The sequence below is a fragment of the Diplotaxodon limnothrissa genome, linkage group LG18, assembly GCF_057381915.1.
Source record: "Diplotaxodon limnothrissa isolate DT_005_m linkage group LG18, D_limnothrissa_male_GT1.1, whole genome shotgun sequence".
In the NCBI taxonomy this organism is placed as follows: domain Eukaryota; kingdom Metazoa; phylum Chordata; class Actinopteri; order Cichliformes; family Cichlidae; genus Diplotaxodon; species Diplotaxodon limnothrissa.
This window is the reverse complement of record NC_140613.1, coordinates 4,580,859-4,608,436: the sequence shown is the minus strand read 5'-3', so window position 1 is coordinate 4,608,436 and position 27,578 is coordinate 4,580,859. Positions and strand designations below refer to the sequence as shown.

The following is a 27,578-nucleotide window of genomic DNA, read 5'->3' as shown; positions in this document are numbered from 1 at the left end:
TCAGTTTCCTTGTTGCAGTTTGTCCTTAGATTTGTCATGTGCCTCTATAACATATCTCTGAGGTCTCATTAGGACCCAACGTGAATTAGATCTATTAAGGTTTTGCATACCTATTCTGTGCAACTTTACTTCAGGGTTCCACATGATGCCCAGCTGCTGCACGGTCCAGATGATGCCGCTTTTGGTTTCCTGCTTCAGTGCAAGCTGCTCTTCTTCATGATTGATGGAGATTTCCTCCTGTTCCTCTTTAATCTGTGGAGGATCTGTGTCCTGCTGGTCCAAACTGGAGTTCCTCTCCTGGCTACATACCTGCGGGTCATCCAGTTCCTCATTTTCCTTACAATCACGTTGCTGTGGGAGGTCTTGATGGACACAACACACAAGAAAAAAAAGTTACACTGTGAGCAGGTCTCTCAGACCTGGGCATCAGTTCCCTCATGTGCAAATGGTTACTGGACTTCCTGACCAACCGCCGCCAACATGTCCAGGTGGATAACCACTGCTCAACTACAATCACAATGAACACCGGTGAACCACAAGGCTGCGCGATGAGCCCTTTCCTCTACTCCCTCTTCACCCACGACTGCAGACCTGCTGGTGGTTCTAACACCATCATTAAGTTTGCAGATGACACCACGGTGATTGGCCTAATCAGTGACAACGGTGAGGCCGCCTACAGGGAGGAGGTAGATCGTCTGGCTGAGTGGTGCGACACAAACAACCGGCTGCTTAACACTGAGAAGACCAAGGGGCTCATCGTGGACTACAGGAGGAATGCTGACCCACATCCACCCATCCACATTAAGGGGACGGCTGTGGAGCGTGTGAGCAGCTTCAAGTTCCTGGGAGTCCACATCTCCGAGGATCTCATCTGGACGACCAACTGCTCCAAGCTGGTCAAGAAGGCTCACCAGCGCCTCTTCTTCTTGAGGACTCTGAGGAAGAACCACCTGTCCTCAGACATCGTGGTGAACTTCTATCGCTGCACCATCGAGAGCATCCTGACCAACTGTATAACAGTCTGGTACGGGAACTGCTCTGTCTCGGACCAGAAGGCGTTGCAGAGGGTCGTGAAAACTGCCCAACGCATCGCCGGAGCACCACTTCCTGCCATAAAGGACATCTACAGGACGCGGTGTCTGAAAAGGGCTGGGAAAATCCATCAAAGACCCCAGTCACCCATCACATGGACTCTTCACCCTCCTGCCCTCTGGGAGGCACTACAGGAGCCTCCGGACTAAGACCACCAGGTACCGGAACAGCTTCTTCCCCACAGCTGTCAGACTCCTGAACTCTGCCTCCTGACATCTGACCCACGTTAACACATGGACTGGACACACACACACACACACACACACAGGACAACTCCTCATACACACAATAATAACATGGACTGAACCACCACTCACAACCACTAGCACTTTATATAGCCTCTGTAGAAATTATCCACACCCTCACTTATCTTAACTGCACTACTGTATAATTCTGTGTAAATAGTCATTCTGTACAATAAGATAATTTTTTAAATCTACAACTGTTTATAACCTGCATAGTTCACATTTCTGTATATCTCATATTTCTGTATAGTTTTTTATATTTATATCCTGTTCATAGCTTGTACTCACTACAGCCTGTACATACTTATAGATATAGCATATTCATAACATACTTCATACCGTGTACATTATAACATACCATAATAGACCCATTTCTGTAATATACTCACATATCTATATTATTGCTAATATCTATTTGTAATATATCTATATCATGGCTAAAGCACTTCTGGATGGATGCAAACTGCATTTTGTTGCCTTGTACCTGTGACATGTGCAATGACAAACTTGAATTCTATTCTATATGCGAGCAATATTTAAATATTCTCTCTCATGCAGTGAACAGCGGAGATTTCTGTCTACATGCAGAAAGTCATCATTTATGAGGCATACAGCTTGCCACTCCAACTTGGTCCTTGTGGCCAATAATCCAGTTTTCATCGTCTCAACATTTTTCTACATACTGTGTACAGTTCTGGACTAACATGACTTAAATCTGGTGGAATTTTTTGTTTTTTATTAAACAGAAGATTTGAAATCCAGGTTTTATTTTACTGTGCTAACAGAAAACATGTCTTCAGTGAGGCAGTATCCCAGGCGGTAATGCACGCCATGTGTCTTTGTGACATTTTGATGAGTCCTATTCATTTCTATATTATGAAATCTGTATATGACACTTTTACATACCTATTCTGGTCCGCTTTACTCCAGGATTGCACAACAAATCCAGCCGTTCTCCGGTCCAGACATAAATGCTTTCAGCTTCCTGCTTCAGTTCAAGCTGCTCTCCTTCCCCACTGATGGAGATTTCCTCCTGTTCCTCTTTAATCTTTGAAGGCTCTGTGTTCTGCTGGTCCAGACTGGAGCTCCTTTCCTGGTCACTGACCTGCTGATCATCCAGACCTTCGTGTTCAACAAAGGGACACAAGAAAATAGTGACGAATGTGATAATAATAAAGATCAAGAAGGATTAAAAGGGGTCACCTATTGAGAATTTAGCTTATGGTTTCAAGGGCTCTTGCATTCTTGCAGATGCTGCCACAGAAACATTCACTCATAGTCATGTGTTCATTGGGTGATGTTGATAACCGTACAGAGTCTAATTTTTAGATGCGAGTGCCAGTGATCATCACACAATGTGAATAAACAAACAAACGAACGAACAGTAGCATGATCTGAATATGATCATGAAAGCTTAAAGTACTTTAAGACGGCAGACTGGAAGTCTTTGTGTTTTGACCAATGCATTAAACCATATATTTTTAGATATAAGTTGTAACGGCCGCTTGTTCTTACACTTGAGTCTAAGGTTTATTTTGAGCACCTGACAGCTCTTTTTTGCTTCTCATCTATAAACTCTCTCCACAACCTTTCAAATGATTGGTGGTCGAACAGAAATGTCGTGTTCGAGTCGGTGGTGGAGACCGCTTTGCGGCATAATTTGCGTTTGAGTTTTCTAATCCGTGTAAGATTTATCATAACCAAACAATGTCCATCCTACAGGGGGAGCCCCTGGTTTAGGAATAACATCCTCAATTTGTTTTGGCTGGTCCTTCTGTTTGGAGCTACCAGGTTCTGCCTCATCTTGATTGATAGCCAGTGAAGAAACCAATGAAAAAATATTGCTGTAAATGTGTTTTGCGACACCACAAAACAAACAATAGTGTGTCAAGCCTGATGCTTAACATTGTCCACCCCAGCTGTAAAACTCAGAAACCAGTCTTACTTGTTATCATCTATCGTCCACCTGGGCCTTACACAGAGTTTGTCTGATTTCTCAGACTTTTTATCTGATTTAGTTCTGAGCTCAGATAAAATAATTATTGTGGGTGATTTTAACATCCATGTAGATGCTAAAAATGACAGCCTCAACATGGCGTTTAATCTGTTATTAGACTCAATTGGTTTCTCTCAAAATGTAAAAGAACCCACCCACCACTTTAATCACACTCTAGATCTTGTTTTAACATATGGCATAGAAACTGAACATTTAACAGTGTTTCCTGAAAACCCTCTCCTGTCTGATCATTTCCTGATAACATTTACATTTACAATAATTGATTACACAGCGGTGGAGAGTAGACTTTATCACAGTAGATGTCTTTCTGAAAGCGCTGTAACTAAGTTTAAGAATATAATCCACCCACTGTTATCATCTTCAATGCCCTGTACCAACATAGAGCAGAGCAGCTATCTGAACGCTACCCCAACAGAAGTCGATTATCTTGTTAATAATTTCACCTCCTCACTACGTACGACTCTGGATACTGTAGCTCCTGTGAAAACTAAGGCCTCAAATCAGAAGTACCTGACTCCGTGGTATAATTCTCAAACACGTAGCCTAAAGCAGATGACTCGTAATCTGGAGAGGAAATGGCGTGTCACAAATCTAGAGGATCATCATTTAGCCTGGAGAAATAGTTTGCTGCTTTATAAGAAAGCCCTCCGCAAAGCCAGAACATCTTACTATTCATCACTGATTGAAGAAAATAAGAACAACCCCAGGTTTCTCTTCAGCACTGTAGCCAGGCTGACAAAAAGTCAGAGCTCTTTTGAGCCAACCATCCCTTTAACGTTAACTAGTAATGACTTCATGAACTTCTTCACAAATAAAATTTTTATCATTAGAGAAAAAATTACCAGTAATCATCCCACAGATGTAATATTATCTACAGCTACTCTTAGTACCATTGATGTTAAGTTACTCTTTTTCTCCAATTGATCTTTCTGAGTTAACTTCAATAATTACTTCCTCCAAACCATCAACGTGTCTTTTAGACCCCATTCCTACAAAACTGCTCAAAGAAGTCCTGCCATTAATTAATTCTTCGATCTTAAATATGATCAACCTATCTCTAATGATCGGCTATGTACCACAGGCCTTCAAGCTGGCTGTAGTTAAACCTTTACTCAAAAAGCCATCTCTAGACCCAGCAGTCTTAGCTAATTATAGGCCAATCTCCAACCTTCCTTTCATATCAAAAATCCTCGAAAGAGTAGTTGTCAAACAGCTAACAGATCATCTGCAGAGGAATGGTTTATTTGAAGAGTTTCAGTCAGGTTTCAGAGCTCATCACAGCACAGAAACAGCTTTAGTGAAGGTTACAAATGATCTTCTTATGGCCTCTGACAGTGGACTCATCTCTGTGCTTGTCCTGCTAGACCTTAGTGCAGCATTCGATACTGTCGACCATAATATCCTATTAGAGCGATTAGAACATGCTGTAGGTGTTACAGGTACTGCACTGCAGTGGTTTGTATCATATCTATCTAATAGACTCCAGTTTGTGCATGTAAATGGAGAGTCCTCTTCACACACTGAGGTTAATTATGGAGTTCCACAGGGTTCAGTGCTAGGACCAATTCTGTTTACATTATACATGCTTCCCTTAGGCAGTATCATTAGAAGACATAGCATACATTTTCACTGCTATGCAGATGACACCCAGCTCTATCTGTCCATGAAGCCAGATAACACACACCAATTAGTTAAACTGCAGGAATGTCTTAAAGACATAAAGACCTGGATGGCCGCTAACTTTCTGCTTCTTAATTCAGATAAAACTGAGGTTATTGTACTCGGCCCTGAAAAGCCTAGAAATATGGTATCTAACCAGATTCTTACTCTGGATGGCATTACCTTGGCCTCCAGTAACACTGTGAGGAACCTTGGAGTCATTTTTGACCAGGACATGTCCTTCAATGCACATATTAAACAAATATGTAAGACTGCGTTCTTCCATTTGCGCAACATCTCTAAAATTAGAAATATCCTGTCTCAGAGTGACGCTGAAAAACTAGTTCATGCATTTATTACTTCCAGGCTGGACTACTGTAATTCATTATTATCAGGATGTCCAAAAAACTCACTGAAAAGCCTTCAGCTAATCCAAAATGCTGCAGCAAGAGTACTGACAGGGACTAGAAAGAGAGAGCATATTTCTCCTGTTTTGGCTTCCCTTCATTGGCTTCCTGTTAAATCCAGAATTGAATTCAAAATCCTGCTCCTCACATACAAGGTCTTAAATAATCAGGCCCCATCTTATCTCAATGACCTTGTAGTACCATATCGCCCTATTAGAGCACTTCGCTCTTGCTCTGCAGGCCTACTTGTTGTTCCTAGAGTATTTAAAAGTAGAATGGGAGGGAGAGCCTTCAGTTTTCAGGCCCCTCTTCTGTGGAACCAGCTTCCAGTTTGGATTCGGGAGACAGACACTATCTCTACTTTTAAGATTAGGCTTAAAACTTTCCTTTTTGCTAAAGCATATAGTTAGGGCTGGACCAGGTGACCCTGAATCCTCCCTTAGTTATGCTGCAATAGACGTAGGCTGCCGGGGGATTCCCATGATGCATTGAGTTTTTCCTTTCCAGTCACCTTTCTCACTCACTATGTATTAACAGACCTCTCTGCATTGAATCATATCTGTTATTAACCTCTGTCTCTCTTCCACAGCATGTCTTTTATCCTGTCTTCCTTCTCTCACCCCAACCGGTCGCAGCAGATGGCCGCCCCTCCCTGAGCCTGGTTCTGCCGGAGGTTTCTTCCTGTTAAAAGGGAGTTTTTCCTTCCCACTGTTGCCAAAGTGCTTGCTCATAGGGGGTCATATGATTGTTGGGTTTTTTCTCTGTATCTATGAAGCGCCTTGAGGCGACTTATGTTGTGATTTGGCGCTATATAAATAAAATTGAATTGAATTGAAATTCAAAACGATAGATGTTTTAATTTCATCATCAGATATATTTCGTCACATTGCACAACGTTAGCCTACTACAGGGGTTCCCAAAGTGGGGGGCGCAGAGCCATTGCAGGGGGAATGTTAAAAGGAAAAAAAAAAAAAAAAAAAAAAGGAAAAGAATGCTTGGACACTGCTAGAATAACGGACAGGTTTTTTTGACGGGGCTCCCACACAAAACACAAAGCAGAGGTTGAAGCATCGCCGAATATGTTTCCAAACCAACTTCCTTCAAAGCCAAAGACTAGAAAATATGATTAAGCATAGCGTGCCTTTGGCTTCACCTGCACATGTGCCATGGTAGGTATTGCGGCTCCTCCAACCTATGGCCGCGGCAGGCTAAACATGAGGACACAGATGACGCGCAACAATAAACGCATAAAATACACTTCTGTACCATTTGCTCCTTTTATTCCACATGCAACTGTCCAATATATAAATCAGCACATGGGATTAACTATTAAACAAATGCACAGACTGCACAAACAAATAACTGCAACTCTCCAATAACTGCACTAACTACTATGTCAAATTACAACCTGGTTCATGGCATCAATTAGTGCACAAATATACAAAAACCATTCAGTTCCAGTTAAAATACATCAAGATCATTCAAGCTGCGCTCAAGCTGCGATCAACAGAAAGTTTTGCCTCATGCTCACCCTACCTTTCTGCTCATCAACATCAGGTGCTGTGAACAGGTGAGTGCAACCACATTTATCATCTACCACACCCATGAGCAGTGTTGGGGAGTAACGGAATACATGTACCGCCGTTACGTATTTAGAATACAAAATATGAGTAACTGTATTCCGTTACAGTTACCGTTTAAAAAGGTGGTATTCAGAATACAGTTACTTTGTTGAAATAAATGGATTACACTGCAGTACTTTCCTGTTTCATTTTGTCGCGGGTCAGGACTGTTTGGGTTTTGTTTGACAGCTACGTTCTTTCGTTCCAGGCGGCAGCGTTACGGTTGCCATGGTTACAGGGCGACGCTCTCTCTCTCTTTCTGCGACTGTGTGTTTCCTGGGTGAGAGAGCGCCTTTTCGTTGTTGTTGTTGTGCTAAGCTAACAGGCAGAATGCTACAAGCATAGCTCTAAAGAATGCAGCATCATGGGCAGCAGTGTTGGTCAAGTTACTTGAAAAAAGTAATCAGTAACTAATTACTGATTACTCCCCCCAAAAAGTAATCCCGTTACTTTACTGATTACTTATTTTCAAAAGTAATTAATTACTTAGTTACTTTTTAAAAACACGATTTACAACCTGAAGAGGTGATAAAGTGATAGATCTTTCAGCCCAATTCTACTTTTTCTACATAATCCATCATACAAAATGTAATCAAATGGAAAAGTCTCTTTTTTTAACTTGTTTTATCAGTTTTAATCTTTTAACTTTATGCATCAAGCAAAACATTTAATTATATGCAACATTCTCTGACTTGAATAAATTAGTTTAACATTTAAACCTATTTTCTACACATTCCAGCACATAAAATAAAATATTTTTTGTGTTTTCACTCACTCTTTCAAACAGATGCAAGTAAAACACAGCAGAAAATAAATAAAGTCAAAGACTCAGCGGTCCTTTTGCTCTATTTTCACCTGTAAAGCAGGAGCAGGGTAGGCGGAGGGTTACCCTGGTGTAGGTGTGCTGCGGTCAGTTGAAGAATCCGCGCGAGTGTCTCTGTGAGTTTCCCATCACGTCGTAGCTACTCGGTGCTTGCTCGGAAGTTTAGGGGTTTTTTTCGCTGTAAAAAGAAGTTTTCTTCCCACGCACGATGGACGCTAATGTTTTTGTCACTTTTTATGGAATCAAACTCAAAGTAAGGTCAGTACTTCCACACTTTAAACGCTGCACGCTCATACTCTCTCCCGCACTCGATATATTATCCATTGTTGATCTGCACACAGCTGCTGTCACCAACGTCGCACTTGCTTACGTCACTGTCATGAGACATTCTCGCAAAAAAAATCACGGTTTTAGTAACGCAGTAACGCAGCGTTCCTACGGGAAAGTAACGGTAATCTAATTACCGATTTTGCAATAGTAATCCCTTACTTTACTCGTTACTTGAAAAAAGTAATCAGATTACAGTAACGCGTTACAAGTAACGCGTTACTGCCCATCTCTGATGGGCAGTATAGTCCGTGTTGCAGGGAGAATGCACTGCCATACACGTTATGTGTCTGTGAGCGCGAGGAGGGAGAAAAAGGCGAGTGGAAAGGTACGAGTTGTCGTCGAGGAAAAACGGGAGCTGGAAGCATGTAAATATAATAATAACCACTGCAGCCAAGAAGAGTGCCTGACGAGCCCAGTTGTAAGTAAGCTATTAAGACTCGACTGTACACCGTGTTCGTGTTTTCCTCCGAAAACAATAAGTTCCGTTGGAGCAGTCTTTCAACGCCTCTCTCTGTCTCTCGCAAGAAAAATTGACCCACACAACAAAGTAAAGCTATTTTTCGGCTACGAGCCGACAGGGACCCCGCCGTATTAGTCAGAGGTCCCTTTACTACAGTTCGGAGTCGCGGACCTTCAGTAATAGTAATAAATCACACAGCAATAGTACATTCACGTTGTTGTAAAAAGCACGATAATATATTAAGTAATCCAAAGTATTCAGAATACGTTACTCTCATTGAGTAACGTAACGGAATACGTTACAGAATACATTTTGGGGCATGTATTCTGTATTCTGTAACGGAATACATTTTAAAAGTAACCTTCCCAACACTGCCCATGAGACACGCCCCACACCCGTGCACCAATACAGTGAGTCCATTTAAACCAACCCACTTAGTCAAAAAAGGAACAACTCATATGGCTCCTACAGTAGGTACCCCCAACAGAATTTGTTTCCCCTGCATCGGGAGGATGCGCTAGGCTGTCCAAATCATGCACAAACAGTATCCCACAGTTGTTTATGTTTTTGAACCCACTTTTTGATAGCAATGTTGACTATTATTACACAGGGGAAAAGAAAAACTACACGTAAAATAATTACACCATGACACCTCCACCTTTCTAAATGGAGGGACAATAGCTGCTTGTGTATATGCAAGTGTGTAAAAACTGCAGATAGTAAGATTAACAGTATTTTGAATCTGCCATTGCAGAAATTAATCTCATGTAAACAATAACATGTCGCACAGCGTGATGTGAAAGGCACACATCTCTGACATTGTGCGATGAACTCCGTATTCGTCGACCACAGGTAAATGCAAAAACTGAGTTTTCTCCAACCTTTTTGGTGATTCGAAACGCTGTTTACGTGCGGACGAAAGGACCAAATGCATAGAAAAATACCCATGTTGGTGTGGACGTAGCATAAAAGAATTAGTTTTACTGCTACCTGTAATTTATTGCAGTTTACTTTTGATTTATTATTTTCTATCAAAGGTTTAATGTGTGAAATAACTGCAATGGAGTTCAAAAACAAAATATTGGTGAGTGTGCTTGGTGGGAATATTTTTTCTATACGACATTACGGTGTTCTGACAAACCATCCTACTTTGGCAAAACGTCCTACCTTAAGTAGTTTGTGCACATTTCTGCTTTCACAGAGTAATTTCACCACAAATTTAAGTAGGTATGACGGTTTGCCACTTAACTTTGCCCATCAGAGTATACTTGTAGCTCATATTCATAAGCCCAGGATGGTTTGCCACTACATTTTACACATTAAAGTATGCTTGTAGGTCACAGTCACAAAGGTATCATGGTGTGGCACTTGATTTTACCAGTCAGAGTATGTTTCTAGCTCAGATTAACAAAGGTAAGACGATTTGCCACTTAATTTAGCTGTTAAAGTATGCTAGTAGGTCACATTCACAAAGGCAGGATGGTTTGGCACTGAATTTTATCAGTCAGAGTATTTTTCTAGCTGATTTTCACAAAGGTAAGACGGCTCGCAACTTTATTTCGTATTGTGCGCATGCGCAGAAACAATGGGTACGATGATTCGTCAGGTAGGATGGACTCTCAGAAAACCGGCTCAAGAGCCGCAACAGTAAAAAGGAGATGAATACCAGAGTGTTAGTGAGATAGAGGTTTTATCTCAAATTGGCATAGCAGGTTGGCTAAAATGGCTACCAAGGCAAAGACTAGTGAGCTTCCTGAAAGCCTGCCTCAGGTATGCTTTTATCAACACCAGACTAGGTGGGGCCAATTAGCACCAGCTGAACATACTGAGGAGATTAGGGGCTAAACAGGAGCGTAACAGGTGGCTAGTAGCCTTCAGTAATAGCAATAATTCACATGACAATAGTGCATTCATGTAGTTGTAAAAAGAATGGAAAATATATCAAGTAATCCAAACCAAAGTATTCAGAATACATTATTCACATTGAAATGTATTTTAAGTTACTCAAACTACATTTGGGCCATTTATTTGTAATCTGTAGTAGAAAACATTTTAAGAGTAACCTTCTCAACACTGCACAGATATAGCTGCATACACTTTACTGGGGTGTATTACTAGTTTAGATAAATGCATTTATGCAAAGCATTTAGATCATGCCCAAGTAAATCACACAATCCCGCAACCCCCCACGCCTCCACAAATTTACACACCTGTATTGTGTGACTTTATCCCGGGTCTGATATTAAGCAGTCTTAGCTGACGGATCTCCTCCTCATACCGGACGATCGTTTTTTCAAACTCTGAGAAGATTTCTTCTGTAGCAGCATTTAATCTCTCCTTGATGATCTCTCTCAGATGCTGAACTGAAGACATTATTGCAACAACAACCGATACCGCCAAACCAAAGTCTTCAAACTTAACTCGGGATCTCTCAATGGTACCATTGCCGCTATTCTTCTTTTATTGCTCTTTTATAGGTATCAAGGGCGTAATACTGCCCTCATCAGGTCAGTCCAGTCCAACATAAAGTCTGGTACTTTGCAGAAAACTGCAATTTTGCCATGAGATTATTAGTGATATCCTGGAATAAAGAAAGAAGAAAATACTTTGATTTAAGTTTGATTTATTGGAAAACCCTTTAGTTTGATCCAGCATTAATCATTTTACAGAACAAAGAATAATCCCTTCATTGATTATAGTCACTCTAAAAATAATTATATAAAATCTTTTTAATAAACGAGGGTCTCCTGATTTCTCTGGTACGGTCCATGAAGTGGAAGTGAAATAACAATATACAAATACATTAATATAAATAAACTACATACATTTAGAGCCTGGAAAGACTCATCCTCAACCAGCTCCGCCCTATAGTTAGGCCACATCAGGATCTCCTTCAGTTTGTTACCAGCCCCACCTCGAGGCTGAGGACGCCATGATATAACTGCTCAATCGTGCCTACGCCCATCTGGGCCAGCTGGTGAGCACTGTGAGGGTCATGGTTTTTTTTTTTTTTTTTTACTTTTTCAGTGCATTTAATACATCAGGTCAGTCCTGGGTGATAAGATAAGAGATAACATCAGATAAGATAACCTTTACGAGTCCCACATGTGGGAAATTTCTTTTGTTACAGCAGAAAGTTACACAGCAAAAATTAGAAAACACTGGAATAGGATAAGATGTTAAGAATAAGAATAAGAATAAGGTACTGTACACAATAGACTAGAATAAAATAAAATACTATATACAATAGAATAAAAATCTTGTAGTATTTATAGGAGATGTAAAACCACAGTCACAACAGGGGTTTACCACCACGACACGGACCCCAGCTCAGTGGTGCAGCCTCAGCAATGAAGGTGCGGTCTGCCTCTCCCCACCGCAGGGAAAAGGGTAACACCACCTGGGTCTGGGTGCAGTTCCCCCCTCCAGGGGCAAGGGTACCTAGACCCGGTTCGTAGAGTATGCTTGGGGAGTGTGATCGTTTGTACAGCGTCTCTTTATGTCTGTCTCCACGTTGGTTGAGTGTGGAGTAAGTGCATATGAGAGCATGAGGGTGGGAATGGATGTTTGTGTCTGTGTGTGCCTGTATGTCTGTGTCTATATGTCAGGTTGGGTATCAGACGCCACCTCTCTGGGGACATCTTAGGCCCTCCAAGGTTTGGAGGCCTATCTCCCCCCACCCCCACTTCCCCTGCCAGTGGCGGACTCCCTCAGACATCGGTGCGTTGGTGGTTCTTTGTGTCCGGGGGTGGGCGTCCAGGTACACACCGGCTCACTCCTTGGCGGCCGCTTATCGGGGCCTGGAGCCTGGGGCTCGCTCGGGCCACTTCGGAGGTGGGGTGCCACCGGCCTCTCGGCCTGGGGCTCGGTCACTCAGGCGCAGCTGGCTGCCGGCGGAGCTCACGGGCGCGTCACTGCAACTCCCCCTGGCTTCTGCTCCGCGGCTGCTGAGTGAGCCCTCATCTGGGACTCTCCTCAGCTCTTTCTGGGACAGTGGCGCAGCTGCCCCTCTGTTGGTCTTCCTTGGTCTCTTGTGTTCTGCGGGCCTCTGGATGTCTGGAGTTTTGATCTCCTCCATACCTGCTTCATGCCCTGGAGGACGGGGCTGTGGCCCCCCCACACCCTCTAGCAGATCATTACATGAAGGAACCTTTTAAAAACAAGCGCGTCCATGCTCACAGGTGTACACACGGGTGATCACACCCACAAACTACACCCTTTTTGGCTCCTACCTCAAAGCACACTGTGTTCTGTTGATCTTATGTGCTGCACAATAATGTTTAATATTTAGTATTTACTGTCATATTCCCATAGATCATTGTGATGTTGTTTATTCTATTACACTTGTTTTCTTCTGCTTGTTTTCTTTTTTCTTTCTCAACAGGTGATCGATATATGCATTTTTCTTTTTCTTTTTTTCTTTTTTTTTTTGCTGCCCATTCTGTTGGTTTTTGTTTTTTGCCCTTCTCCCCCGTCCCTCTTCTCAGCTGTTTCTCTTCCCTCTGTCCCGTATTCAGCAAGTGAAAATAAAATAAACAATAAAAGGTGAATCAAATGGACCATTATGGCAAGGCTGGGATGGTCAATTTGGTAAAGTAAATCCGTGGGCATCTTTCTTTGCCTTTAGACAATAATTCTGATGGCAAAAGAGCCAAACGGGACAGGCAAAAAAAAAAAAAAAAAAAAAGCAATGAAGGTGCTGAACATGGTCCATTTAGACTCAATGTTCCCAGTCTCCCTCTGAATGGTGTCGAAGCTCTGCCAGAGGAGACAGTGACGATCTCAAGGACAGGGACTTTTGCTACGTGAATTACTAAATTCACTTGAGAAAAAATATAAGTAAGTTAGTATCAACTAGTGGTAGGACTGAGCTAAAGTGCTATCTGGGTCCATCCAGGTCACTCACCACCCCTGGTGGACACGGGTCAAAGTTATATTAGACAATAGAAGGAATAAATAAAAATAAAGCATAAACAAATTTTCACAATTTTCAAATTGTGAGTGGGCAGAGAATTTCTACATGGGTTAAATACATAACAAGACCACCTATCTATACGTCAAACGAGATTAATTACACATGTCTAATTCACTATATTGCCACTGAGGTAAATGAAGTGCAGCCTGCATGGTGTAATAAAATGATAAACATGAATTAGTATAACACCTGTTAGTTACTTCTTTTCAGGACCGGCCTAGTTTGGTTCTGTGGAGAAAAGCACTTTTGGATTTGCTGCTAGTGATGGGATTTCCGGCTCTTTTTAGAGAACCGGCTCTTTCGACTCGGCTCACTAAAAAGAGCCGGCTCTTTTGGCTCCGAACCGGCTCTTCAGGTTGATTTGTTGCTTTAATTAATTATCAACAACAATATAAAATTATGCACAAAAGGAAATAGTAATGTAAAAAACGTGGTTTTCTTTATGTATGTTTATATATAAATACTTATGGGGAACCCTAGAGACGAAACGCGTACAAACTCCAAAGCACTTAGAAATTCCAAAGCACATTTCTAGCGTTAACTGAACTTCTGATACAGAGCTACCTAGATCACTTAAATTACACTAATCGAATGCATATGTCTATTGTTTTTGTTTTTAAAAAACTATATATATATATATCTATTTTTTCAAATAATTGAAAAAACAAACAAACAAACTTCATTTACCTGTTACTACCACACACCCAATCCGATTGTTGGTACTTGCTGGCTTGTGTAGCCACTAGGTAACAAAAGCTCAACACGGCCCTTAGCATCCTGGAGCACTTCTGTTGTGTTTTGGAGTTTGTACGTGCTTTGTCTCTAGGGGCCACTGTAAATATTCTTTTATTTATTCACTCCACAAAAAATGAAATAAATAAATTATAAAATACAAAAACCAACTATTTACATTTCATACATTTCAACTTTTAACTACTTAAATTTTCAGCTTTTTCCTTTTAAACAAATTTAAAGTGAAACAACACAAAACACTGCAAACCACAACACAGTAAAATATAAACTAAAATATGGAAAAAAGGGTGAAAAAAAGAACGCCCAGATCTTTAATTAAGGGAAAGGTTGGCATTTAGAAATAATAATATCACACTCAACTGACTGCGTTTTATCTTCCCATTGCACTGATGGGTGGACAGTTCTTAGGTGCCTGTGCATGTTGTTTGTGGAGCCGGCTCTATATGATATCCTTTTCTTGTAGACTCTACACTCTGCCTTTGTTTTGACAAAAAGATTGAAATGGCTCCAGACTTTGCTTCTTTTCTTGGTGTCACTCATTTTCTTTACTGTACCTTTCTCTGTACCGGCTCGCATCGTTCACTTCAAAGATCCGGCTCTAGGAGCCATTTTGTTCGCGACCGACCCATCACTATTTGCTGCCTCAGTTGTGGTCTGGAACCTGTACGTCGGTAAGATTAGAGCTTCCAGTGACTGTGAAGACTGAACCTAACTCAGACAGTTAAGACGATTCTTGAATTTTGATTTAATCAAGATTTTGATGCAAATTTGTGTTACTGAAGCTCCGAGAGGGAGGGGTGTGTTATTTAATTAAATTGCATGCTGGTTTAAATTCATGTTGGGTACCTCCTAAGGAATTGTGGACTGCATTAAGTCCACTGTGATGACTAATTGGCTAACTTGATCTGAAAATACCATCGCAGATTTGTTTGAATCTTTTTTCATGTCACTGATGGTGGTATAAAAAAGGAAGACATGCTCTTAGCAGACAGGGGAGTTGTGTGTTCAGTGTTTGCTATTATGTGCTCCACTTTTGTTCTGAAACAACTTCAGAAGACATTGATGGAGTACGGTTGAGGACCTGGGCCCTATTTCAGGAAGCCGGTTAAGTGCAAACTCTGAGTAAGCATACCGTGAGTTAACGAAAACTCTGGGTTTTCAGTTTCACAAAGTGAGTTTAGATTAATCCTGAGTGAGTTACTATGATGACACACTCCGTGAAGCTAACCTGCCCCCTAGCAGGTTTACTTCTACTAACCCCAACTCTCTCCGCCTCTTTGTCGGAAACCTGACTGTAGGAAGTGTCAGACATGGCCTGCCCCTTCCTTGAAGAGCCAGTAGATGTTGAAGCCCAAATTCTCTGCAGAGCTCTCCGCCGGGAGAGAGTGATTGCGCGCATTTTATCATTTCCTGATGATTTTCTGTGTGAACGTTACAGTTTTTCAGCACAATCCATAATTTATTTGGATAACATCCTCAGGCCTAATATTGCTCATGTGACACATCGCGGACATCCTCTCAGTTCTGTACATATTTGTATTGCACTTTGGTTTTTTGCAAACGGGAGCTTTCTGTATAATATTGGTGACACTGAGCACGTTTCCAAGGCTACCGTCTGTCGGGCAGTCAGGAATGTTACAGTTGCACTGAAACGTCTCCTGCACTCGTCTGTGGTGTTCCCCGGTCATAGACCCACAAGATTTATCAAAGAGGGATTCCACAAAATTGCAGGTATCAGGATGAACAAAACTCAATTCATGATGTGGTGATATTTGAACTACTACTTAAATTTTACATTTATTCTCACGGTTCCCAGGCGTGATTGGCTGTATAGATGGCACTCACATTCCAATCATTGCTCCTTCAGTAAATGAAGGAGACTATGAACAGGAAGTCTTTCCACAGCATTAATGTACAGGTACATAGTTCCCTGTAGCATTTCAAACTAACAAATTATTTCATTATAGTAATGGATGCTAATTTGTGTTCTCTGCACTGTGAAGATCATATGTGATGCTGCCAACATTATCACAAATGTGGAAGCCAACTGCTCAGCCTCTGTGAGTGGTGGTGGTGGAGGTCCCCCACCTGTTTTTCGGGCCTCCGCTTTTTTTCTGTTGGCTATAACGGGTCACATTTGAGCATACAGAGTAAGCAAATATGTACTTGTAATGTGCTCAGATAATTTCAATAAGTGCTTACAGAAAGAAAATTAATGTAGCCTCTAACTGCAATTGATTTACATCGGACAAACAGACCAAGCACTATGGCTCATAATACAATTACACCTTACCTGTTTGGACTATATTTTTATATTTCATTTTTACTTGCTGCCAGGAACGTTTGGGGCCTGTTGGGTTGCACCTGCGCTCACATCACGTCACAAAATAAAATGTATAAAATAAAAAATAAAATAAAATATAATAAAATAACGTGTTAAATGGGTGGAAATCCCTAGATCAATGTTTAAAGTAACACGCATTGACTCTGTCGGCTATGTTTTGCCATGCATGCTCCCTTTGTTTTGCAGCTGAGGCTGTGTTACTTTTTTTCCGCAAAATTTGCATGTTATCGGCATATGCTGCCATCAGAATTTCGGCCTCAAGCGCTGTAAAATACATTGACCGCGCCTTCTTTCCCTCCGTCTCCATGGTGACTCGCTTAATCTGTGCTCCACTAATCAGGGCTTTATGTATCCTCGTGCGCGCGCTTGACTTGGGGTTAAAGCAACTCCGCGTTGATTGAACTAATTGTTATCAGCCTTTCTGAAACCGAATATTCCGAGTTGGACAGTTCGGGGTTACTCAACCCTGAGTATCGTTTTTCACTCTGAGTTTTCTAAACCGGCTTCCTGAAATAGGGCCCTGGAAAGTGAGGACGAGAATGCTTCACCAAAAGGCAGATCACACAAAGCCCTGTTTAACAGCTCGTTTGGAAGTACTGTTAGTTTTTCAAAGAGCAGCAGGATTGTGCAGTCGCATGTTTTAAAGGCTTTTCAGAATTTCTAAAGGCTGGAAAGATGTTGATTCAGGGTTTTGGAACACAATTTATACCAAAACACAAAATTTACAGGAGATGTAAAGTTTGATGCCAGTTTTTATTGAACATACAAGATAAAATAAAATAAAAAAGCTCTCTAGTATGTTTGACATAAGCACATGGAGGCCAAAAGCAAACAAAGATAAATAAAGATGAAGACTCCTGGGGAACTTCTGAGCTCCTTTATGGGAGATGAGTCACCAGCTCCTCCTCCTTTATTATATAATTATCAATATTTTATCTTTAAACTGAATTATCTACAATCTTAAACTGGATTTGTTTAATGTCAAAATGGAACACACTGTTAAAATGACACATTAGTCCATAAGTTATGTTATAAATATAAATAATAAATGAGCTTAAAATATGGATCACAGACAATTTGAGAACAGATCAACTTGTCAACATTGTCATTCCCTAAAATATTCCCTTTCCATCTGAAAAGCACTTGCCATAATGTCAATCCAACTACTACATGGGTAGTTTTTTTAAACTGATATTTCCAAGTGCGTTTTGGAGAAATAGTTATTTTTACATCAAGACACTAAAAATATCTCAAGCACTGTCGAGGCCATGCCAAAGAAAATGAAGAAACTTCAGCAAAGACAAAGCCTATAAACTATAAAACAATGATGTCAGAAAAAGGTGATATAGGTGCACACATTTTATGGTGGACAAGACAAAAAGTTTGTCTTGTCCATGTGTCAAAACAGAAACTGAGCTTCCGAAAGCCTTTTTAAAATTTTCAGTTTTCAATGACCCAAACACTGTTTATGTGTTCTACCACCACCATTTTCTAAGAATGAAACTTAGCATGTAGCATCTTTTCCTAATTGCATTTTCAACTGTACTGGAGAACTAAAATGTTTCACACAGGTGCTGAAACAGTGTGGTTTTTCACTTTTGTGAACTGGCATGTGTTATTTCAAGTTTCCCTTTACCTGAATCTTTTCTAGAGGTGCTACAAGAATGTGGCTTCTCACCTGTGTGAATTTGCATGTGTCTAGTCAAATCTGACGTCCACCTAAATCTTTTCCTACAGGTGCCGCAAGAATATGGCTTCTCAACTGTGTGAATTCGCATGTGGCTTTTCAAATTTGATTTTATATAAAATCTTTTCCCACAAGTGCTACAGGAATATCGTTTTTCATTTGCATGGAATTCCATGTGTATTTTCAAATGGCTTTTATGATTAAACCTTTTCCCACAGGTGCTACAGGAATGTGGTTTCTCACCGGTGTGAATTTGCATGTGTCTAGTCAAGCTTGACTTCCAAAAAAACAAAAACAAAAAAAACCCCCTTTTCCCACAGGTGCTACATAAATGTGCGGTGTCGGAATTTTGAACACTCGGGCCTGATACGATTTGCTCCCACTCATTTCTGTGCGAGTTACCACCCTTGACTTCATCCTGATCTGTGTCAGGAGATTTGTGAGAATGGAGCTGGTCACTGCTTGGTTCTGGTTCACTATGATCATTTTCTTTACGAGCAGGAAAAGTTTCAGTCTCCTGCTTTAGAACAACCGTTTTTCTACTTCACTGGTACAGAGTTCCTCTTGTTCCTCTTTAATCTGTGAAGGATCCTCCTGGTGTAGACTGGAGTTCTCCTGGTTTACAGACCTGCTGAGTTGTGAGCCCATCCTCGTCCTTACAGTCATGTGGTGGAAAATCTTAAGGGACATATCAAAAAACATACATTTGAGAAATTACAACCATTAGAAGGTCTCTACATGGTAAGCATATGGCTTAGATCATCTACGATGAGAAAATAAAGACGATATATAATCAAAAGCACAAAGTGGTATCTCTTAAATTTTGTTATCAAAGTGCACAAAACATTTAAAAATGTGCTTAAAATTATTCAAAAACTTTACAGGACACTCACTTCAGGATTTATTTATTGTTTAGATTAACCATTCATTGCCTTAAAGTTGGGGAGAATGGGAGGTAGAGCCTTCAGCTTTCAGGTCCCTCTTCTGTGGAAAAAGCTGCCAGTTTGGATTCGGAAAACAGACACTCTTTTTAAAAAAAGATTAGGCTTAAAAATTTCCTTTTTGATAAAGCATACATTTATGGCTGGATCAGGTGGCCCTGATTAGGCTCATTGAGATTTAAACTGGGTGAGAGAGCCAATCTTTCTTATACCTGGGGGTATAGAGTTCCACAGCCTGGGAGCAGAACAGCTAAAAGCTCTGCTTCCCATCCTGGTGAGGCGGAAGGAAGGCACAGAAAGCTGGATAGAAGAAGAAGATCAAAGTGAGCGGACAGAAAAGGTAGTGGTTAACAGGTCAGAAAGGTAAGGAGGTGCGAGGTTATGAATGGCCTTGAAGATGAGCACAAGAAGTTTGAAAACTATCCAGAATTTCACAGGGAGCCAGTGAAGTTCCTGAAGAACAGGGGTGATGTGCTGGTAGGAGGCAGTTCTGGTGATAATGTGAGCAGCAGAGTTCTGAACCAGTTGAATCTTATGGAGGGATTTTTGGGGGAGACCATGCAAGAGAGAGTTGTAGTAGTCGGGAGGTAACAAGACTGGGCAAGAATGGATGTAGACTGGGTGACAAGAGAAGGACGAAATCTGTTAGTGTTGCGTAGATGGAAATAGGCAGAACAGGTGAGATTATTGATGTGAGATTTATAGGAAAGTGAACAGTCTAGGATGACACCAAGGCTCTTAACCTGAGGAGAAGGGAAAACTGGAGTTATCGATAGTGAGTCAGAAGTGGTTTGCCTTCAAAAGGTTGGATTTGGTGCCAATAAGGAGGATTTCAGTTTTATCCTTATTGAGCTTCAGAAGGAGTAATAAAGGTAATATTAAAACTAAGAAGCTGCTGCCATTGTTGGAAACTGGAATTGGCTGGGCCACGCTATGAATCCTGGGATAGGTTGGGCAGCGAAGGATACACCCGACCCATCCTTCAAATCTGGAAATGAAGGACACGTTTGTCGGCCGCATTTGGAGGGGTCTTTGAATTTGGACAGCCTTCGTCGAATCGCTGTAACGCAGTCAGCCTACAAATGCAGCTTCTGAAGGATTTGATTTCGTGGCTCAAGAGTTGGGAGTTCGCCTTGTAATCGGAAGGTTACCGGTTCGAGCCCCGGCTTGGACAGTCTCGGCCGTTGTGTCCTTAGGCGAGACACTTCACCTGTTGCACAGGTACAACGTTCTGGAATGGCCATCTCTGTCCCCAGACCTGAAAATTACTGAAAATCTTGGGTGCGAGTTAAAGAGAGCTGTCCATGCTCGGAAGCCATCAAACCTGAATGAACTAGAGATGTTTTATAAAGGGGAATGGTCCAAATTACCTTCAACCACAATCCAGACTCTCATTGGAACCTACAGGAAGCATTTAGAGGCTGTAATTTCTGCAAAAGGCAGATCCACAAAATGTTGATTTCATGTCCTTTTTTGTGGTGCCCAAATTTATGCACCTGCCTGATTTTGTTTAAACAACTATTGCACACTTTCTGTAAATCCAATAAACTTCATTTCACTTCTTAAATATCACTGTGTGTCTCCCATATGATATATTTAACTGACATTTTTTATTGTAACAACCAATGATTTATACAGGAATATAATGACTATTAACAAGGTTGCCCAAACTTTTGCATCCCACTGTATTTCCCTATATGAATAAAATAGAATTGAACTGAGTGAAGGAGGCCATGTTAGACAAACTGAAGAATCATTTATGCACAAATCATAGTGGGAGTTGTTTTTATTTTTTTATTTATTTATTTATTTATTAAATAGGATATGGGAGACTTTTCTTTAATAATGCCATATCACCTCACACAAGGAATGAGAGTTTCATGATTCTTAGTGCAATGGAACCCTGTTTGTATATTTTCTTAATTTTCTTCTCTCGTATGCTTTCATAAGGTCAGTACTGTTAGGGCAGTTAGCATTCTCTTAAAATCTGTTTGTAAGTCCTGCTCCATGTTTTACATAAACATGGAGCAGGACAAAGACAGCGCTCTGTATGTTATAGACATTCATCAACATCTTTTTGCAGCAAATCCTCTATATCCAGTGGCCAGGGAAGATTTAAAAAAAAAAAAAAGAAAAAAAAAGTAGTCAAGAACAAACCAGGAACCAATAGCAATACCAGTTCTGAAAGAAAGTGATGATGGATTGGCCACACAATCAGGAAATCCACCGATAACATCACTGCACAGGTCTTGTGCTGTGATGACATTACAGCACAATGTGATGGTTTGTTAAAAGCTTAGTTTCAAATCAATATTTTAAACTGATTGTTCAGTCCTAATGGGGATAATTATGTTAGTGTATGATAAATTTTTTAAATCTACAACTGTTTATAACCTGCATAGTTCACATTTCTGTATATCTCATATTTCTGTATAGTTTTTTTATATTTATATCCTGTTCATAGCTTGTACTCACTACAGCCTGTACATACTTATAGATATAGCATATTCATAACATACTTCATACCGTGTACATTATAACATACCATAATAGACCCATTTCTGTAATATACTCACATATCTATATTATTTCTAATATCTATTTGTAATATATCTATATCATGGCTAAAGCACTTCTGGATGGATGCAAACTGCATTTTGTTGCCTTGTACCTGTGACATGTGCAATGACAAACTTGAATTCTATTCTATATGCGAGCAATATTCAAATATTCTCTCTCATGCAGTGAACAGCGGAGATTTCTGTCTACATGCAGAAAGTCATCATTTATGAGGCATACAGCTTGCCACTCCAACTTGGTCCTTGTGGCCAATAATCCAGTTTTCATCGTCTCAACATTTTTCTACATACTGTGTACAGTTCTGGACTAACATGACTTAAATCTGGTGGAATTTTTTGTTTTTTATTAAACAGAAGATTTGAAATCCAGGTTTTATTTTACTGTGCTAACAGAAAACATGTCTTCAGTGAGGCAGTATCCCAGGCGGTAATGCACACCATGTGTCTTTGTGTCACCTCTGTCAGTGCGCCCCAGGGTGGCTGTGGTTACAATGTAGCTTGCCATCACCAGTGTGCGAATGTGTGTGTGAATGGGTGGATGACTGGATATGTAAAGCGCTTTGGGGTCCTTAGGGACTAGTAAAGCGCTATATAAATACAGGCCATTTACCATTTGTGACATTTTGATGAGTCCTATTCATTTCTATATTATGAAATCTGTATATGACACTTTTACATACCTATTCTGGTCCGCTTTACTCCAGGATTGCACAAATCCAGCCGTTCTCCGGTCCAGACATAAATGCTTTCAGCTTTCTGCTTCAGTTCAAGCTGCTCTCCTTCCCCAATGATGATTTCCTCCTGTACCTCTTTAATCTCTGAAGGCTCTGTGTTCTGCTGGTCCAGATTGGAGCTCCTTTCCTGGTCACTGACCTGCTGATCATCCAGACCTTCGTGTTCAACAAAGGGACACAAGAAAATAGTGACGAATGTGATAATAATAAAGATCAAGAAGGATTAAAAGGGGTCACCTATTGAGAATTTAGCTTATGGTTTCAAGGGCTCTTGCATTCTTGCAGATGCTGCCACAGAAACATTCACTCATAGTCATGTGTTCATTGGGTGATGTTGATAACCGTACAGAGTAATTTTTAGATGCGAGTGCCAGTGATCATCACACAATGTGAATAAACAAGCAAACGAACGAACAGTAGCATGATCTGAATATGATCATGAAAGCTTAAAGTACTTTAAGACGGCAGACTGGAAGTCTTTGTGTTTTGACCAACACATTAAACCATATATTTTTAGATACAAGTTGTAACGGCCGCCATTTTCGTTCTGAGTATTTATTATATGGCGTGTTTTGGGGAAAAGCCTGTTCTTACACTTGAGTCTAAGGTTTATTTTGAGCACCTGACAGCTCTTTTTTGCTTCTCATCTATAAACTCTCTCCACAACCTTTCAAATGATTGGTGGTCAAACAGAAATGTCGTGTTCGAGTCTGTGGTGGAGACCGCTTTGCGGCATAATTTGCGTTTGAGTTTTCTAATCCGTGTAAGATTTATCATAACCAAACAATGTCCATCCTACAGGGGGAGCCCCTGGTTTAGGAATAACATCCTCAATTTGTTTTGGCTGGTCCTTCTGTTTGGAGCTACCAGGTTCTGCCTCATCTTGATTGATAGCCAGTGAAGAAACCAATGAAAAAATATTGCTGTAAATGTGTCTTGCGACACCACAAAACAAACAATAGTGTGCCATTCAAAACGATAGATGTTTTAATTTCATCGTCAGATATATTTCGTCACATTGCACAACGTTAGCCTACTACAGGGGTTCCCAAAGTGGGGGGGTGCAGAGCCATTGCAGGGGGAATGTTAAAAGAAAAGAAAAAAGAAAAAAAAGAATGCTTGGACACTGCTAGAATAACGGACAGGTTTTTTTGACGGGGCTCCCACACAAACACATACCTATTATGGTCAGCTTTACTCCAGGATTCAACAACAAAACCAGCCGTTCTCCGGTCCAGACATAAATGTTTTCAGCTTCCTGCTTCAGTTCAAGCTGCTCTCCTTCCCCAATGATGGAGATTTCCTCCTGTACCTCTTTAATCTTTGAAGGCTCTGTGTTCTGCTGGTCCAGACTGGAGCTCCTTTCCTGGTCACTGACCTGCTGATCATCCAGACCTTCGTGTTCAACAAAGGGACACAAGAAAATAGTGACGAATGTGATGATAATATAGATCAAGAAGGATTAAAAGGGGTCACCTATTGAGAATTTAGCTTATGGTTTCAAGGGCTCTTGCATTCTTGCAGATGCTGCCACAGAAACATTCACTCATAGTCATGTGTTCATTGGGTGATGTTGATAACCGTACAGAGTCTAATTTTTAGATGCGAGTGCCAGTGATCATCACACAATGTGAATAAACAAGCAAACGAACGAACAGTAGCATGATCTGAATATGATCATGAAAGCTTAAAGTACTTTAAGACGGCAGACTGGAAGTCTTTGTGTTTTGACCAATGCATTAAACCATATATTTTTAGATATAAGTTGTAACAGCCGCCTGTTCTTACACTTGAGTCTAAGGTTTATTTTGAGCACCTGACAGCTCTTTTTTGCTTCTCATCTATAAACTCTCTCCACAACCTTTCAAATGATTGGTGGTCGAACAGAAATGTCGTGTTTGAGTCGGTGGTGGAGACCGCTTTGCGGCATAATTTGGATAGCAGAGTTTTCTGATCTGTGTAAGATTTATCATAACCAAACAATGTCCATCCTACAGGGGGAGCCCCTGGTTTAGGAATAACATCCTCAATTTGTTTTGGCTGGTCCTTCTGTTTGGAGCTACCAGGTTCTGCCTCATCTTGATTGATAGCCAGTGAAGAAACCAATGAAAAAAATATTGCTGTAAATGTGTTTTGCGACACCACAAAACAAACGAAGAAGAATGCTTGGACACTGCTAGAATAACGGACAGGTTTTTTTGACGGGGCTCCCACACAAACACAAAGCAGAGGTTGAAGCATCGCCGAATATGTTTCCAAACCAACTTCCTTCAAAGCCAAAGACTAGAAAATATGATGAAGCATAGCTTGCCTTTGGCTTCACCTGCACATGTGCCAAGGTAGGTATTGCGGCTCCTCCAACCTATGGCCGCGGCAGGCTAAACATGAGGACACAGATGACGCGCAACAATAAACGCATAAAATACACTTCTGTACCATTTGCTCCTTTTATTCCACATGCAACTGTCCAATATATAAATCAGCACATGGGATTAACTATTAAACAAATGCACAGACTGCACAAACCAATAACTGCAACTCTCCAATAACTGCACTAACTACTATGTCAAATTACAACCTGGTTCATGGCATCAATTAATGGTTTTTGTATATTTGTGCACTAAGTTCCAGTTAAAATACAGCAAAATCATTCAAGCTGCGATCAACAGAAAGTTTTGCCTCATGCTCACCCTACCTTTCTGCTCATCAACATCAGGTGCTGTGAACAGGTGAGTGCAACCACATTTATCATCTACCACACCCATGAGACACGCCCCACACCCGTGCACCAATACAGTGAGTCCATTTAAACCAACCCACTTAGTCAAAAAAGGAACAACTCATATGGCTCCTACAGTAGGTACCCCCAACAGAATTTGTTTCCCCTGCATCGGGAGGATGCGCTAGGCTGTCCAAATCATGCACAAACAGTATCCCACAGTTGTTTATGTTTTTGAACCCACTTTTTGATAGCAATGTTGACTATTATTACACAGGGGAAAAGAAAAACTACACGTAAAATAATTACACCATGACACCTCCACCTTTCTAAATGGAGGGACAATAGCTGCTTGTGTATATGCAAGTGTGTAAAAACTGCAGATAGTAAGATTAACAGTATTTTGAATCTGCCATTGCAGAAATTAATCTCATGTAAACAATAACATGTCGCACAGCGTGATGTGAAAGGCACACATCTCTGACATTGTGCGATGAACTCCGTATTCGTCGATCACAGGTAAATGCAAAAACTGAGTTTTCTCCAACCTTTTTGGTGATTCGAAACGCTGTTTACGTGCGGACGAAAGGACCAAATGCATAGAAAAATACCCATGTTGGTGTGGACGTAGCATAAAAGAGTTATTAGTTTTACTGCTACCTGTAATTTATTGCAGTTTACTTTTGATTTATTATTTTCTATCAAAGGTTTAATGTGTGAAATAACTGCAATGGAGTTCGAAAACAAAATATTGGTGAGTGTGCTTGGTGGGAATATTTTTTCTATACGACATTACGGTGTTCTGACAAACCATCCTACTTTGGCAAAACGTCCTACCTTAAGTAGTTTGTGCACATTTCTGCTTTCACAGAGTAATTTCACCACAAATTTAAGTAGGTATGACGGTTTGCCACTTAACTTTGCCCATCAGAGTATACTTGTAGCTCATATTCATAAGCCCAGGATGGTTTGCCACTACATTTTACACATTAAAGTATGGTTGTAGGTCACAGTCACAAAGGTATCATGGTGTGGCACTTGATTTTACCAGTCAGAGTATGTTTCTAGCTCAGATTAACAAAGGTAAGACGATTTGCCACTTAATTTAGCTGTTAAAGTATGCTTGTAGGTCACATTCACAAAGGCAGGATGGTTTGGCACTGAATTTTATCAGTCAGAGTATTTTTCTAGCTGATTTTCACAAAGGTAAGACGGCTCGCAACTTAATTTCGTATTGTGCGCATGCGCAGAAACAATGGGTACGATGATTCGTCAGGTAGGATGGACTCTCAGAAAACCGGCTCAAGAGCCGCAACAGTAAAAAGGAGATGAATACCAGAGTGTTAGTGAGATAGAGGTTCTCTCTCAAATTGGCATAGCAGGTTGGCTAAAATGGCTACCAAGGCAAAGACTAGTGAGCTTCCTGAAAGCCTGCCTCAGGTATGCTTTTATCAACACCAGACTAGGTGGGGCCAATTAGCACCAGCTGAACATACTCAGGAGATTAGGGGCTAAACAGGAGCGTAACAGGTGGCTAGTAGCCTTCAGTAACAGCAATAATTCACATGACAATAGTGCATTCATGTAGTTGTAAAAAGAATGGAAAATATATCAAGTAATCCAAACCAAAGTATTCAGAATACATTATTCACATTGAAATGTATTTTAAGTTACTCAAACTACATTTGGGCCATTTATTTGTAATCTGTAGTAGAAAACATTTTAAGAGTAACCTTCTCAACACTGCACAGATATAGCTGCATACACTTTACTGGGGTGTATTACTAGTTTAGATCAATGCATTTATGCAAAGCATTTAGATCATGCCCAAGTAAATCACACAATCCCGCAACCCCCCACGCCTCCACAAATTTACACACCTGTATTGTGTGACTTTATCCCGGGTCTGATATTAAGCGGTCTTAGCTGACGGATCTCCTCCTCATACTGGACGATCGTTTTTTCAAACTCTGAGAAGATTTCTTCTGTAGCAGCATTTAATCTCTCCTTGATGAACTCTCTCAGATGCTGAACTGAAGACATTATTGCAGCAACAACCGATACCGCCAAACCAACGTCTTCAAACTTAACTCGGGATCTCTCAATGGCACCATTGCCGCTATTCTTCTTTTATTGCTCTTTTATAGGTATCAAGGGCGTAATACTGCCCTCATCAGGTCAGTCCAGTCCA

The 27,578-nt window shown here is 40.8% G+C and overlaps 1 protein-coding gene and 1 pseudogene across 1 annotated transcript; both read right to left on the bottom strand.

Annotated features, from left to right (window-relative positions):
* LOC146612907 (uncharacterized) lies at positions 1 to 27,430 on the bottom strand. Its single transcript, XM_085377679.1, has 5 exons — positions 27,268 to 27,430; positions 23,848 to 24,063; positions 22,615 to 22,824; positions 2,244 to 2,459; positions 1 to 362 (listed from the first exon to the last, which is right to left on the bottom strand). The coding sequence occupies exons 1-5, from the start codon at positions 27,428 to 27,430 to the stop codon at positions 1 to 3; spliced, it is 1,167 nt and encodes a 388-aa protein (XP_085233805.1).
* Positions 18,232 to 19,625, bottom strand: LOC146612908 (uncharacterized; annotated as a pseudogene).
* Positions 27,431 to 27,578: the final 148 nt, after the last annotated feature.